Genomic DNA, 15,427 nt, shown 5'->3' with positions numbered 1-15,427 from the left:
AAAGATTGTTAGCGCAAGCGGATTAACGCTCGGTTCCGTTCTGCTTACAGCGAAAAGATCCCCGTCGTCTCATTCCGTTCTCCACACTCTAATACCTTTTTCATATCAACGGCTCGTAACCAGGTTAATACAGCCTAGAGCTCTCGATTGCGCGATTATCACGCGAACGAAGTCGCGGAAACGGTGCACTTTACCGATTCCACACAGATCCTCTTTCTTCTTTTTCTAATTTTAATTATTTAAAAATGAACATATATTTTCATGTGTTTATACGGCAAGTATAAAGACAGAAATACATTAAGCAATTTCCGTAACAATTTGGTTTTCGATTTTAACATAAAACTTGCGTATCTGATATAATATTTTGTAACTTAATATGTGACATATTATTTAATATGCAACATATTACTTACCAGAAGTCACATAAATTGATTAGAAAACAAAATAAAAACTTCATTAATATTTGTGTCATTATGATCAAATATTTTCCAGAATTTTTATATCTTCCCTCTTCCTTGTTATAAATGTAATTTTATATAATATAAAAAATGATGATGAAACAAATATGTAGCGTGTAACTAATGTTTTGATGCTTGGTTTTATAATTGCGCATGTTCGCATATTTTTCGTTTCCTCGTCAGAACGTTCCGTTCTGACTACGTTGTAATTGTAGTTGTGCACATTCAAGTTATTTTTTATTATATTTTCTTTTTGATATATTATTTAATAAAATTATCAAGTATTATTACCAAAAAATTGATTCTTGTCTCTCTCTCTCTCTCTCTCTCTCTCTCTCTCTCTCTCTCTCTCTCTCTCTCTCTCTCTCTGAAACACGATATTGATTAATTAATAACCAGCAACTTAATTAAATCTACATTGAAACTGATTCTGTGTTACAACATTGTTAAATTTTACGCTAAACTGAATACCATGTTATGTTTTAATTGAACGATATTTGATACTTTTACTATCATACAATTTTAAGCTCAGCGTGCTTTACTTACGCAGTGCCTGATCTCAACATTTCTCATCCGAAGTTTTAACGAGTACGCAATATCTGCGATATAATTGTACGCGTACTTACGCACGCCTGCTTTTCTCACGCATTATCCGTATTACGTTTTTGTTAGTCAAGATATAGCACGAGTAATTGAGAGCACTCGATGTGCAAACGAATTTAGAAACTACAATAAAAAGAATCACTACCTATACACATACACACACACATACGCGCGCGAGTAAAAAACTTGGGTTTACGAGCAAATTAACTGCGTACCTTCTTACTGTATCGTCATAAAGATAAAAATACTTTATCAGTCCAAAGAGTAATAAAAATTATAAAATTTATTAGAGCAATAAAAATTATCAAACCTAAAACTCAATCGGTTTTTCATATTTTTACAACCGTAGCGTATGAAATAAAAACATAACTTATGAATCTAGGTTCGGATGTCACCGTGGTATATCATCAAGGACTTCCCAGGATTACGGTACCTCTTCCCTCGAGAAGAGAACATTGCTCGTTCACCATGAAACCGATAACACACACAGTCGGCAATTTTTTAGACATGTTGAAAGCGGAGGATCGTGGTATCGATCGAGCATGCATAACATCGCTAGGTGAGGCAAACGTTTATATCGTACAAATTATTTTTTATTATGATACTGATTAATAAAGTGTAGATTTTTAAATGGCAGATAAAAGATCGAATCGTTGGTTTTCAGATGGCGTGAGGATAGCTTCCAGTAACACAATAGAATCTCTTCTGGAGGAAGAATTTAAATTAATAATAAACGATAACGAATTTATTGTCTCGCCGCCACTGCAAGAAAGGTGCACGACAGTGAGTTATCACATAACGCACATGTGTTTTCCATTCACTTTGTATATTTCCACGTTTGATTGTAAGAGATGCGTGTTGATGTTTCAATCAATCATAATGATTTGTATACGTATCTATTTATACCGTATCTGTGTACTGAATGCCAGTAAACATCTAGTGTGTATTTGGAATTACAAACAGTAAAATACAAATTTTACTGTTGATGTACACGCTCTTGTATATAATAGTTTCCCTTGTTTCGTTTCACTAGTTTCATAAATCGCTTTTTAGCGATATTGTTTGGCTCAAGTTGTAGGTATTTTACATACTGTAAAAACGTGTCTTACAAGTATTGACGTGCGTATTGCACGTTTTGCAGGAAGATCTGCGAAAGCTTGGAGATGTACGAGCACTCATCGGACAGTTGTACGAGGCGTTTCACGTGCGAGAATACAACGTCGACATGGAACGATCAGTTATCGCGGAGCTCGAAGATATCAGATTACAACTGGTACCTATGGAGCAGGTAAAATTGTTGTTAAAATAACTATTAAACTTCATATTATTTAAATTGCCACATATTTGCGGATTACGCAATGTTTTGGCGGCATAAAGATTTCAAATAATAATTAGACTTGTTACTTTATTTGATGGTAATTAAGCGCACGAACGACTTGGCTTTCTAACGCGCGTTAGAAGTAGTTACTCTTTAAACACACTCTATTGTTCATTTTCTCTCACTACGTCCAAGCGTCCGTAGCGTTAAGAGTCTTCTTAATTGCGATATTCTTGAGTGTTCTAATTAGCACACTCGTGTCGTGTACTTCGCACACGTGACCGAACACAAGAGCAGCGATACTTTTCTAATCCCATCTTTGTGCGCGCACTGCGCTCACTATGTTCGCTTATTATGCAACGCGAAGATATTTTCTATAAAATGTTTCTTGCTCCTTCTTTTTTTCCTTTCTCTGTGAAATAATGAAGCAAGATAAATGTTCCATTTTTTACTTCTCTGTTCTTGATTTTCCTGTCTCTCTCTCTTTCTCTCTATTATGTATATTTTTTTATTTCTTTTTTCATATCTGAATAATACTAATCTTCTCTGAAGAAAACTATCGGAATAATATAAGAAAAACGAAGAAAGAAAGTAGAAAGAATTGATTGTAAGTACGCAAGACTTATATTTTTTTAAATTGTTTCAGAAATTACAAGAGATACAAAATGCCGCTTACAAGAGAGCAAATTTCTTTATCTGGACATTTCTAGTCATGATGTCTGTCCAATTCGGGGCATTAGCCAGGCTAACTTGGTGGGAATACTCGTGGGACATAATGGAGCCCGTCACTTACTTTGTCACTTACGGCACTACTATGATGTGGTTTATTTATTATCTCGTTACCAGACAGGTATTAATTAAAATAAATTAGCAAACTAGATATTAAAACTTGAACATAACTCATTGTTTTTTGTTACGTATTTGCACAGGAATATATGCTGCCGGACGTTCTGAACAGGCGTCACCTCATAGTGCTTCACAGAAGAGCACGAAAAATCGGTCTTAACATCGACGAGTACAATTTGTTGAAGGACCGAGCCTATGAATTAGAGACCACGCTGAAAATTATTCGCGGTCCTCTGTACGACTTTAAAACTCAATTGGAGCAAAAACAACGCTCAAGATCCAGTTCCAGTAGCTCAAGGTCACCGAGTTCCTCGCCTAGTCCCAGTCCTAGTCCTGAAAGAGATGTTCCTAAAGTCACGTCGGAGAGCAACGTTCCGAAGAAGTATATCGATGAAACGTATAAAGTTTAGTTACGTTATTCAACGTAGAAAAATGCGACGAAGCTGAATAAAATCAACGATTATATATAGATCGCTTATGTCAACTTATGATCGCTCATCTTCTTCCAACGAAGTATTGGATACACCAAAAAGAGACTTCCTTGGTATGTGTGAAAACGATGAACTCAGGGTAATCTTCAAGTCTGCACAGTCTCGGTGCTGAACGAATTGAATTGCGACGCAAAGGAAACTATAATTTATTTTTGTGTTTTGTGTGTGAGTTTACATAAATGATAAAAATCCGCAGTGATATCTCAGATCTCGACGTAGTCTTCCACGTAGTAACGACGGCAACCGATCTTCATCACGCGCATTTCACAGACATCACAAAGTGTGACGATAATCCAATGCTCAATGCTGTCGATATTTGGAAGACGTTAGAGAAAGATATAGAATGAGAAAGTACTATGTATTAGACATCGTAAATACCTTAACAACAGTTACTAGATGATTACTCTTCAAAACTGTTACGATTTTATAGAAGTAATATTCAAAGAGAGAGATCTTATAAAAATAGCAAAAACATTTATTTGAAATATGATGTACGATCGTATATTTTTACATAACGAGTTATTTTCGAAAATACATGTGATAAAACAATTGTTAAGGGATTTATGATATATATAGTCAGTCAAAATTTACATACTTATCTAATATGATTTATATATATATACACATGTGAATACTTCATATGTGTGTGTGTGTGTATGTATATATATATGTATATATAATTTTGACTAACTTTTTTTGCGCATATTATTCTTGTTAATATAGTCGGAAAGTTATCTACTTCTCAACTAAGTCAGCAAATCATTGCGAATTACTGTTATTACGTTGCCGGCCAACTTTAGTATTTACTTTTGATTGATATTTTATATTATTGTTACAATATTTGTAATGTCCATAATATGTACGTATACATATAGAATATGTCAGCTCAATGCAGCACACAATATTATAAGCACTAGTGCACAGTGGAAAAACTATTCATCACAAATTTATTTGCGTATCTAAATAAATAACATAAAGCATCGTAAGAGGTAAAAAAGTTGATACAGAATATATGTGTGACTATATTCTGTGTTACAACTTATTAATTAGTTTTTATATAATTGTCAAATACTCTACTCTATGTCAACTTTGGATATGTGACAGTCTTCAATTTGCAGTTTGTATCAATGGTGCTGCATTCAGTTGAAAATTCGTTCTAAATAATAAATAGCAACTTAGAAAGTAATTAATATACCTATAATTGTTCTGTCACTATCATTTAATATCTCTCCGAAAAGTTCGACAAAACTCTACGAAAATGTTAATAAAATCGTGTCAAGTGTAAATTGTGTTTCTAATTGTGTACAATAAAGATTAAATCATATGTACATAAAAATGTATGACGTACAAAGCATCTTGTTTGAAAATAGAGTGTATTATAAAGATCTTGTATAAACTATTGAAACAAAAATATGAGTATGATTACAAGTTGCAAATGATAAAATAATATACAGAGTAACAGCACATTTATTTCAGTTGTTACACGGTAGTTCTTTAAGATAAAACGCAAGATCTTAATTCTGCATATTTTGAACAGTATCGGTTTTGTCTTTAATTGCGAAAATCTTACACATAGCTTGTGACGTATTATTACATAAGTTGAAAGAAGAGTAAAAGTTATTGATACCAAATGTTAAATGTTAGGTCATGCATAATATTCGAAATAGCGCTGCTGTTGGTTGTTCACATAAAGTGATATGATACATCGACATTCTATATATTGACGTTGGTGTAATTGTATATACACAAATTTTTCATATAAACTCAACGAAACTATCGTAATAGAAATATAATTAAACGCATTTCAATGACTGTCACACTCTTGTAAATATATCAATATTTATGTAAACATCATTATCTATTATTAATTTTACGTACATAATCATTAACATGGATAAAAGTCCATCCAAAAGTGCATATTTGCACTTACTCGCTCTCTTTCTCTCTTTCTCTCTTGTTTTACTTCACACAATACCAATGCAAAACTAAACGATTTTTAATGTCCCTTCTCGAGACACTCATAAAAACTTTCTAGCTTGTAATCAAACTCCTTGCGTTATATAGAATAATCGATATATATAGTCAGAAAATTAAAACACTTTTACGACTATCACTTTAGAGCGCATTACTACTCTTAAAGCAGCACAAAAAAATATAATGCCACTATTATTGTTATGCTATTCTAGATCGTTCCCACATACGCGAAAGTATACTAAATAAGAATCTATACGTAGAGATCATAAATTCTTCCTAAACTTTTACGAAACTTCTCGCTTTCGTAAAATTCTATCCGTCCGCTATAGATAGTTTGTTGAAGCTATAACCGGTCTTTTATTTGTAATTCATTTGTATTTCGTAAATATGTTAAATATTTAAAAGAGTTCTATACGCTTATTATATTTCATGTTACCGTTACACAATTCATCTTCATCATGATTTATATCCCCGCTAAGATTTCAAGTACGCTTTTATCTAACACATAGAAACAAATCGGGACAAAATAGACTGTCATATAGAATTATAGAAAATTTGGAACTGTGAGAGTAATAAAGATAAAAACTACAATTTCCCATAAGTTTAAATAAAACATGTTCACTGTTTAGTAAAGATTTTATTTTATTTCTCGGAAAGATATTTTGGACAAAGAGTTTGAGATACTCATATTTTTTTTATAGAGCGGATAGGAAGCATAATTGTCCAGATTTTAGCATAAACAAAAGTATATCGCTTTCTAATTACTGCGCTGATTATCTTCCTCAAATATTTTGTATTATTCCTAGAAAGTATGTCATATACATATATAGAATTTTTGTAAATATAAATTATATATACACATAACATAAAGCACACATGTAAACACACATGTATATTGCCTTAGTGCTTTTCCATAAGCTTCAATGCCTAATTTTCAATTGGTGCATCAATTAGATGTAATCAAAGTTAAGATATATATATATATATATATATATATACTTATTACATTAAGTATATAAACTACAAACTAATGTATATATTTATGTACGCGTTATATGTAATTATTCCCGAATTATATAATTATATATTCCGAATTACTAAATTTTAAGAAAAAAGGGAACTATTATATATCTACTAATTAAAAACTCGCCAATCCACTATTTGAGTTTTCATCAGATCACGCAAAGAACAATCGCAACTAATAATTTTGTATAAACTAATCTGTTGTCTAATCATTTTGCAACGTGTCAAAAATAATTTTTATATCTCTTTATATCAGTATATTAAATATTTTTAATGCCCAAACCATGTCGGAATTTGTGCGCCTTCGATTTGAGAAATTTAATTAAAAATCTGATTCTCTTTGTACATAAAATTAACAAATTTATAAAATGACGTTTGTAACCAAAAACAAATCTTATTTTGAAATATATGTGTGAATCTCTGAGAAGTGTCTACATAATAATTCGAAAACCAATTATAGTTAGACAAAGTATGACTTTCTTCCATTTTTTACTTACTTCATGTATGTACTATTGCTATTTCAGGTTTTACTGGGTTTTGCTCCTCTCGAGAAGGAGCGTGCGCCATATAAGCAAAGAAGAAGAAGCTATTTCAGTTTTATGGGTTACTTTTCTGCCATTTAGGCGACAGAGGCGCTGTTAAAGCCATGTAGCAAAATTTTTGTTGTATAATTTGTAAGCAAATCACAAACCAGCATTCTGGAAAATATTTAACTAAAAGTTTCTCACGTATAATAAAAATAACCTTATCATCCTTATTACAGCGTGAAAATAACCTGACTAGCAGATTATAGTGCTTACTTTTAATTTATCTAATTTCGCAAAAATGATTATACCGATCAAAAGGTGAAGTTTTTATTTGTAAACTTATGATTCTTTTATTCATTAATTACAATCTGACTGTATTACAAATATGGTTTTGCGATTATATTTTAGAGATGGAGTCATAGAAGACTGGGCCATTATAGATCTTCAAGGTGACTTAAACTTCGAAAAAGTGGAAGATCCAGATGCTCAATTGGTTGGAGATCTTCATTTCACAAAAGCTGGTGTGCCTATTTTAATTATTGGGATTCATGTATTACACGGGAAAGAAGTGGCACTTGATAAACCTTTGGTTGTGTTAGAAAAGCACAATGACAAGACAGAGAGTGAAACAGAAAACGACACTATAAGAACAGAATATACTGTGAAAGCTGTTGTAAGAAAGAAACTATTGTTCAAATCAAGACCAAAACCTATAGTAACTAATGTTCCAAAAGTAATGTAAAAGTAATAATTATATATATATATATATATATTTATATATACATCACATTTTATTTGTACTTGTATACATTAAATTTGTATTTGAGGTATTGTCGCTCAATCTGTCAGTATTTATGTGTGTGTGTGTGATATTTTATTACAACAAACGTTTAATGTAAGTTATTACAATACTTATTTTTTATATACTTTAAATACAACTTAAGTCAAGGAAATGAAAATCAAATTAATCTTTCATTTCACCCTCTTCATCTGATTCTTCCACTCCTCTAATATACATGACATTGTTACACCTAATTAAGACTTCTCCAAGATTTCCTGTACAAGTGCCGTCGACGTGTTCCTCTGTGTTAGCAAGTTGTAAGTTCATATAAGTGTCTACAGACACTAAATATCCTTTATATTCATGACCCCATTTTAATTTGACCATCACTGGTTTACCAGTCAATCCATTTAAGAATGGTTTAGGATTTATTGGCATTGCTGCTGCCATCGTGAAGAAAAAATTATATCTCTATAAAAACATATTCAACACATGTAAATTTGTTCTCGCAATTAGTCCACATTAGAGAAAATGTACAGTACATATGCAAAAAATTAAATTTTGCTGAGTATAATTTTTCTTACAAATATGTAAAACATGTGTATTTACTTACTTCTAAAGAGAATAAACTGTAATCAAAAAATTATCTTGCAGTAACACGTGCAACTAACCTCGATAGTTGCCGGGTAAAATATATAGAAATACAAAAAGATTTGTATTTCTCAGTTCACTGGCTGGAGCAGTTGAACACGTTGAGCACTTGCTTATTATAAGAGCTGCCAACTGCAAAAAAATTAAGTCCTAAATATATGTTTTTATAACTTTAACGAATAACCAATAGCTGCGTCCAGCAGACTGTTCAGTTGTTATAGACCTAAAGAGCCGTCTACAACTCTCCATTGTAGACGGCTCTTAAGCCTGTTTTACATTGATCGCAAGCGCAAACGCAAGGAACAGGTCTGGTAGAATCGACTAATCGTATTGATCAAATCAGCCAATTGACCAGCGTGATTGGTCAATTCTACGAGATCTATTTCTTGCGTTTGCGCTTGCGATCAATGTAGAACGGGCTTTATGTCTGCACCAGAGAGAAGACTGAGAACGACCATGTCATTGTTGTTTTTTACGACGGTTTCCAGCGCTGGGTTCCAGTGATGAAAGTTTTGGCAGGCTAGCACCAAGGGTGGGAGCCACTGGGAATACGCACACAAGCGAGACCGCCGTCCGTGTGCATGACGTCACACACACGGACGGCGGTCTCGCCTGTGTGCGTATTCCCAGTGGCTCCCACCACCTTGGTGCTCTTGGTGCTAGCCTGCCAAAACTTTCATCACTGCTGGGTTCCACTTCATGTCGTTGGACGTTACGCACACAGACACGGTTTCGTTTATGTGCGTGCCTCCAGTGTGACAGGTGATAGATACAAAATTCCACCTCGTCGGAAATTTTATCGCTATTGTCTATACCCTTATAAACTTTTAAAGCAAAAAATACAAGATTTTGTATCGAACTGCTTTGTAGTGGGTCTTGTTGACAATGAATATTTTACCACATAAAAGGTATGAATTATTTATACAGATCATCTTTTGCATTTGGATTGTCTAATCACAAATTTTTTTCTTAGTTGGCATGTTCGAACAAAAGCGAATATTGCTCGTGTACGACGGGATGAAGCAAATGCCGCAGAAGAAGAAAGAATCAAACAAGCTCGAATTCAAAAAGCTGTATGTAACAAATTGTGCTTTGTAGTTTAGTTAATTATAAGAATATTTCACTATCATTCTTTTTTTTTTCTTTTGCTAATTTAATATATTGTTTATATTTTGTTTATCAGGAAACAGAAACGAGAATAAATATATTAAGACATCAGGCAAGGTCCAAATATGATGGTCGTGCTGAGACTGACAACACCAGCGAAAAATTAGAGCATGTAAATTTTTTTGCTGAGCTTGAAGAAGGCAAAATTGATTATAACAGACCAAATAAGGAACATGAAAGAGAAAAGAAAGAAGAGAAAGAAAAATATGAAAAGCAAATTGGATATCTGACATATTTAGGTCAAGATACTAATGAAGCAACTGGAAAGAAGAATTGGTATGAAGAATTACCAAAAAGATTAACAGATACAGAGAAAGATATAGAGGTGGGAATAAGGAAAAAAGTTCTAGATGACCCAATGATTGATATGAGAAAATATCTGAATATTATGCGTTCTAAACCTGAAGATTGTTCAAAAATAAAGATTGAAAGTGTTAGAAAACGTTGCGACTCTGACAATTCTCATTCAGACCAAGAAAGTCACCGTACACTTAAAAAATGTAAGAAAGATAAAAAACATAAGAAGCATAAGAGAAGCAAAGAATCTGAGAGGAAAGAAGCTAAGAACCAGAATAACATAAATATAGAAAAATTAAGAGTAGAGAGAATGCTTAGAGAGCAAAGTGAAAAACTGAGGACAGAAGCTCTATTGGCCAAAGTAAAAGGAGAGCCAGTGGGTGTTATACCAGAGACTCCTAAACCTACTATAAGACAGAAATATAACTCGCAATATTTTCCTGAACTTGCTAGACAAAATGCAGAAAGAACACCTAAACACATGTATAATTTAGACAAAATGTGATATGCAATTTGTAAATTAAAAACATTTGTTATAAATATGTAATAGATTATGTATTCTCTACTTAATATTTATACATTTATTTATACAAAGCTGTAATTTGAAAATATTTACTATAAAATAAGAGATTTGTTATTTAAGGAATTTGAATTAATTTTCTCATTTTTTTCTTCAATTTCTTTTAATATTTCCGTTAATTTTCCTTATAAATCTTAATAATGTAATACAAAAATAACTTAATACAAATTCTAATTTGGGTGTATATGACAACTGCTTTCTTTATACTATCGAAAAAAATGTTTTAAAAAATAGCTTGATATACCTACATTAAACATATGTAAACCCGGTACAAAGAAACCGGTAGTGAACGAGCGATTGTGCATCGCTCACGTGATGCAACATGGCAGAATGTCTTAGATCTAAGATAATGTACTGAAATTTGACGTTGACATTATTTTTCACTATATTCTTGTATATCACTTGAAATAGTCTTCATCGCTTGTAAGTGAAATTTCTTATCCATCGCCGCACCGGCAATCTTTGTCCGGTACTTTGCGAACGAAAATATTTGGAAGTCTCGAACCAGACGCCCGTATGCGTGCTTCGCCAAATATAATTTCGAATTTGAATGTTTTCGAATAACTTGTCTTTTACTATTTTTATAAGTATCATTGCTCATAAAGAAGTGAATCTGTCAGAGATACTCGAGTTACTTCGAGTTCAATTATCGCCCACTTATTGACAAATCATTAAAATAACCTCATTCTTCGTATATATATAGATATATATATATATATATGTGTGTGTGTATGTATATATATACATATATAATGTGAGATACATTTAAATTTCATATTCATCAATCGAATATTTAATTACTGTACTTGTTGCATGAGAATGCAACATGTATAAAATCTTTATTAATAAAAACAAAATAATTTTTGTAAATTATAAAAGATATATATATCTAGCATCTCTCTTCTTTTTCTTTCCTTTTCTCCTGCTATCTATTAATTTTAAATGTATTTATATTGCAGGTACTATGAACTGATGTAAATAACTAGGAATTTAAAAGTCTTGTTAAATATTTATCTGGATTACTCTACAAGTGTTTTAACAATGACTGAAGAAGCAAATATAGATGTGTCCTATCTAAGTTATGACGTAAATGGCTCACAATATATTTACAAAGTTACACCATATTCAACAGATTTTAAAGAAGAAACAAATACAGTCGACATTGTCAAAGAAAATGATCTGGAAAAAGAAGAAGAACCAGTTTCTTTAGTTTATTTAAATGGACAAGTATATGCGTTTCAAAATGGGCTTCTTCACGAATTAAGTACCAGTCAGTTTCTAGAACAAATGGGTTGTGATGAAAATACACTATTAGTATCAAAAGATATGGAAAATTGTAGTGATGAATTTATCAAAAATGAAAGTATGATAATGCCAAATGCATATGGGCATTCTGACGAACAATACGAAGTTGTTGCAGATGAACAAGGAAAAAATCTTGTTGTACAAAATAATGTTAATATTGATAATAATGTTAATATTGATGATTTCATGGAAGTTGTGACTGCATTCAAGTGCAAGATGTGTACTTATGTACATCAAGACAAGATACAATTACTAGATCACATTCAAAAAATACATTTGAATTCAACTGTCGATATTGAGGTAACGATCTAGACTTGAATTATATAACCCATAATTTTTTTTAATAAAATAACTATACTTTAAAATCAATCTGTGATTTAGAACTTAAAAAATATAAATTGGTTTACTTTTTTATGTATAGTCAACTGAAGAACCTAAAAACATGGATGAACTAAGAGTAGTTTATATGTGCGCAGATTGTTCCACCTGCTTCCCTTCTTCTGAAGATTGCAAAGAACATATGATTAATGTGATTACGTTGATGATTTTAATTCTCTGAAATTTAACCTGAAATATATATTTCTGTGTGCAGTATGGTAAAATATATACATATATCATTTTTTTTCTAGGATCATCAATTGACTGACATTGCAAGTGATGAAGCTGGAAAGGAAAATTTGACAAACGATCTAACAAATCCTGATTTACTGATTCAACATATGGATCAACATATCGAAAGCAACCAGACAGAACGTTCTGTAAAAATTCCAAAAACATTAAGCTCGGAATATATGCGCAACAGAAAAATAATAGAATTAACAGAAAGAAATGTGAAGTATGTAATAGTACAAGAAATGTTTTATTAACTTTATTTATTGCCACTTTAATGGTATATAACTTTTATAAGGTGTTCGTATCAAGGCTGTCCTTATAAGTTTCCTTCGGAAGAAGTTATGCAGCAACATATTCTTTGTCATGCGGACATTGATAGTGTGACAAAATTCAAGTGTACTGTATGTCGTGACGTGAAATTTACAAAGTGGCGTCAATGTAGTTTACATTTATGGAAGAAGCATGAAATTGGTTTGTAAATTAGATACAAAGTAAATTATTACTATGTAAAAAGTGCTAAGAAAGAATTTATATTTGTAACTATTTTTACTTTTATAGATATAGGCTTGTTCACTTGTAAAATATGCAAAGCCTACAAAAGCGCGACTATGGTCAAACTCTTGACACATATGAGAGTGCACAGTGAGACTCGTGAATACGCATGTCCAGACTGTGGTAAATGTTTTAAACAATCTAGCCAATTGCGCAATCATCGTGTGATGCATTTAGATCGCAAAGCGCTGGATGTAACTCGATGGTATACTTCCAAAAAATGCGAAATTTGCGGTAAAATTTATGCAAACTCGAAATCTTTGAAAAATCACATTCAAGCGGTGCATTCGAAATTACGCCCGTATGTTTGTAATGTTTGTGGCCATGCCAGCGCTAGAAAGGCAATGCTGCAAATGCATTTTCGTCAACACACGGGAGATAAGCCTTTTAGTTGTGAGATTTGCGAATATAAAACTGGAGATCATAACACTTTACGACGACATGTTATGCAACACACTGGTAAGCATTCTCTTATTGTATTGAAATTGTATGAATTATTAAGAGTTTAAATGACAATGTAATGCTACAGGATTTCGACCCTATAAATGCCCTCATTGTTCATATACCGCAATTCAAAGTAGTAGTTATAAAAATCATTTAAAATCAAGACATCCTCTGTTGTCTGGTTTATTTACGTGTGAACTGTGTCCTTTTAAAACGGTAAAACATGAAAGTTATATTCAACATGCAAAGGATCACGAAAAAGGTTTAATAAAACCAAATATGCAAAAGAAAGGTGATAATATTAAAATTTTTTAAACTGTATCGCATTTTATTTTCTATATAAAATCACACACGTCTTTTATTTAAATTTTCTTTGCATTACAGATAGCGAGAACGTCGAAGTCTTTCCTGGTAATATTGCGGCAGCACAATTGGTTTATAGTTGCTTAGGTGCCTTTTCGAGAGACGGGGATACGTTAGAAGCTAATTTGATGTCTTCCTCGACATCAGCCGATGGTACTTCACAAACAATCACGATACAAATTCCATCTAAACATCTCGAAGGTTCATTATCTACAAGAGACAGTTTGCACAGACCTGATTCTACAATTGAACAAGAAGACGACGAAACAATGCACTGCTTTCTAAAAATTCCTAAAGAAGAAGAGGAAAGTATAGACACTGGTGGTATAACAATACCTGCAGAACCTGAAGAGAGAAACATGAGTACGATTGATATTGAAGAAACGAGCGTGATAACCGGTGATATTGAAGAAACAAATGTGACGCACATTGATGTTGATTCGTGAAATTATGTAAATGATTATATTTAATTATCAAAAACTAATAAAATAACTTCAACATTATTCAAAACAAATAAAAACTTGATGTTACAGATTTTATAGTGATGTAAAAAACAAAAAAGATAGACAAAAATAAAATGATCTAGTCAATATCTTTTTTATCAGGATAATATTTATTTTAATATTACTTTTGTTTCAATTACAAATTTTTTCGACTTTTCGTAAATCTAATTTTGAATATGCAACAAAGATTGTGTTCCGTTATTTACTGTCAGTATTGAAAATCTAAAGTTCACTTGACATGTACTGTAGATTTCCAGTAGTGGCAATGAATTTCGGAACGCAGCTAGAATCACATGTAGTAGCTTATACTTTATCCTGAAATAATCTTCGAAAAAATGACACTACGGTAGTATTCAAATTTTATATTTAAGATCGTCTTAAGGTCATCTTCAGATGCTCTATAGCTAGACAAGGTCCATACAGCAACTTAAAATGACACATATTTTTTATCTTAAGTATAAAAACGAACCATGAATATTGGCTTATATATTTTGAATATTTTGTACTATTTTGTGAAATAATTGGTCTTTTTTTACTTTACAATATAAAAATACAATAAATAATACGTATAATTATTATTTTTTGTATTTTTCTTGTTTAATTTCATAGAAAATATATTCTTAATGATATAAAAAGTTTAATTGAGTCTACACATTATATATTTGTTCTTTCTGATCGGCCCACTGGTCTAGCAACCACAGTGTGAGACTGTCAATCTGGAAGTCCCGAGTTCGAATCCATCATTAAGGATTTTTTCGGGCCGATCCTTTTTTCATCGAACTTATCGGGTCTCCGTTGTTTATCTGCTGTAATCTGCAATAATGGTGGTTTGGATTCCACCTAAAACTTGTAGATCCACTGATTTCCTAATAATAAATCATAGTATAGTGTACATATACTCTTTGAGAGTTGGAAGAACTATTAAACCGTAT

General features: G+C 32.0%; 5 protein-coding genes across 8 annotated transcripts in view; 4 read left to right on the top strand and 1 right to left on the bottom strand.

Moving 5' to 3' along the window:
• Window positions 1-6,668, top strand: part of LOC109852722 (calcium uniporter protein, mitochondrial) — a 53,153-nt gene extending 46,485 nt beyond the window's left edge. For both annotated transcript variants that reach the window (XM_020424154.1, XM_020424155.1), the window contains exons 3-7: window positions 1,444-1,620; window positions 1,726-1,844; window positions 2,203-2,349; window positions 3,026-3,229; window positions 3,309-6,668. In XM_020424154.1, coding sequence (XP_020279743.1) covers window positions 1,444-1,620; window positions 1,726-1,844; window positions 2,203-2,349; window positions 3,026-3,229; window positions 3,309-3,635 — 974 coding nt within the window. In that variant the 3' untranslated portion in view covers window positions 3,636-6,668. The remainder of the gene's footprint in view (window positions 1-1,443; window positions 1,621-1,725; window positions 1,845-2,202; window positions 2,350-3,025; window positions 3,230-3,308) is intronic.
• A 502-nt stretch (window positions 6,669-7,170) lies between these two features.
• On the top strand, window positions 7,171-8,010 carry LOC109852726 (chromosome transmission fidelity protein 8 homolog). Of its 2 annotated transcripts, XM_020424163.1 has the most exons (3): window positions 7,171-7,387; window positions 7,477-7,558; window positions 7,649-8,010. In XM_020424163.1, exons 2-3 carry the CDS (start codon window positions 7,539-7,541, stop codon window positions 7,980-7,982), a joined length of 354 nt encoding a protein of 117 aa, XP_020279752.1. In that variant the 5' UTR covers window positions 7,171-7,387; window positions 7,477-7,538; the 3' UTR covers window positions 7,983-8,010. The 2 variants fall into 2 exon arrangements, with proteins under 2 accessions (XP_020279752.1, XP_020279751.1); XM_020424162.1 differs by having other exon boundaries at window positions 7,172-7,558.
• LOC109852727 (small nuclear ribonucleoprotein F) lies at window positions 8,009-8,798 on the bottom strand. Of its 2 annotated transcripts, none has more exons than XM_020424165.1 (2): window positions 8,693-8,798; window positions 8,009-8,492 (listed from the first exon to the last, which is right to left on the bottom strand). In XM_020424165.1, exon 2 carries the CDS (start codon window positions 8,469-8,471, stop codon window positions 8,205-8,207), a length of 267 nt encoding a protein of 88 aa, XP_020279754.1. In that variant the 5' UTR covers window positions 8,472-8,492; window positions 8,693-8,798; the 3' UTR covers window positions 8,009-8,204. The 2 variants fall into 2 exon arrangements, with proteins under 2 accessions (XP_020279754.1, XP_020279753.1); XM_020424164.1 differs by having other exon boundaries at window positions 8,635-8,786.
• Window positions 8,799-9,311: 513 nt separating this feature from the next.
• LOC109852733 (leukocyte receptor cluster member 1 homolog) lies at window positions 9,312-10,709 on the top strand. The gene is made up of 3 exons (XM_020424168.1): window positions 9,312-9,580; window positions 9,646-9,745; window positions 9,856-10,709. Exons 1-3 carry the CDS (start codon window positions 9,558-9,560, stop codon window positions 10,639-10,641), a joined length of 909 nt encoding a protein of 302 aa, XP_020279757.1. The 5' UTR covers window positions 9,312-9,557; the 3' UTR covers window positions 10,642-10,709.
• A 271-nt stretch (window positions 10,710-10,980) lies between these two features.
• On the top strand, window positions 10,981-14,517 carry LOC109852724 (zinc finger protein 665-like). Its single transcript, XM_020424159.1, has 8 exons — window positions 10,981-11,139; window positions 11,676-12,321; window positions 12,443-12,550; window positions 12,651-12,856; window positions 12,929-13,104; window positions 13,192-13,644; window positions 13,715-13,921; window positions 14,014-14,517. Exons 2-8 carry the CDS (start codon window positions 11,758-11,760, stop codon window positions 14,436-14,438), a joined length of 2,139 nt encoding a protein of 712 aa, XP_020279748.1. The 5' UTR covers window positions 10,981-11,139; window positions 11,676-11,757; the 3' UTR covers window positions 14,439-14,517.
• The last annotated feature ends 910 nt before the right edge of the window (window positions 14,518-15,427 follow it).

The sequence above is a fragment of the Pseudomyrmex gracilis genome, unplaced genomic scaffold (genome assembly GCF_002006095.1).
Source record: "Pseudomyrmex gracilis isolate BER0280 unplaced genomic scaffold, ASM200609v1 scaffold_34, whole genome shotgun sequence".
Lineage (NCBI taxonomy): Eukaryota > Metazoa > Arthropoda > Insecta > Hymenoptera > Formicidae > Pseudomyrmex > Pseudomyrmex gracilis.
This window is presented reverse-complemented; position numbering and strand designations above follow the sequence as displayed.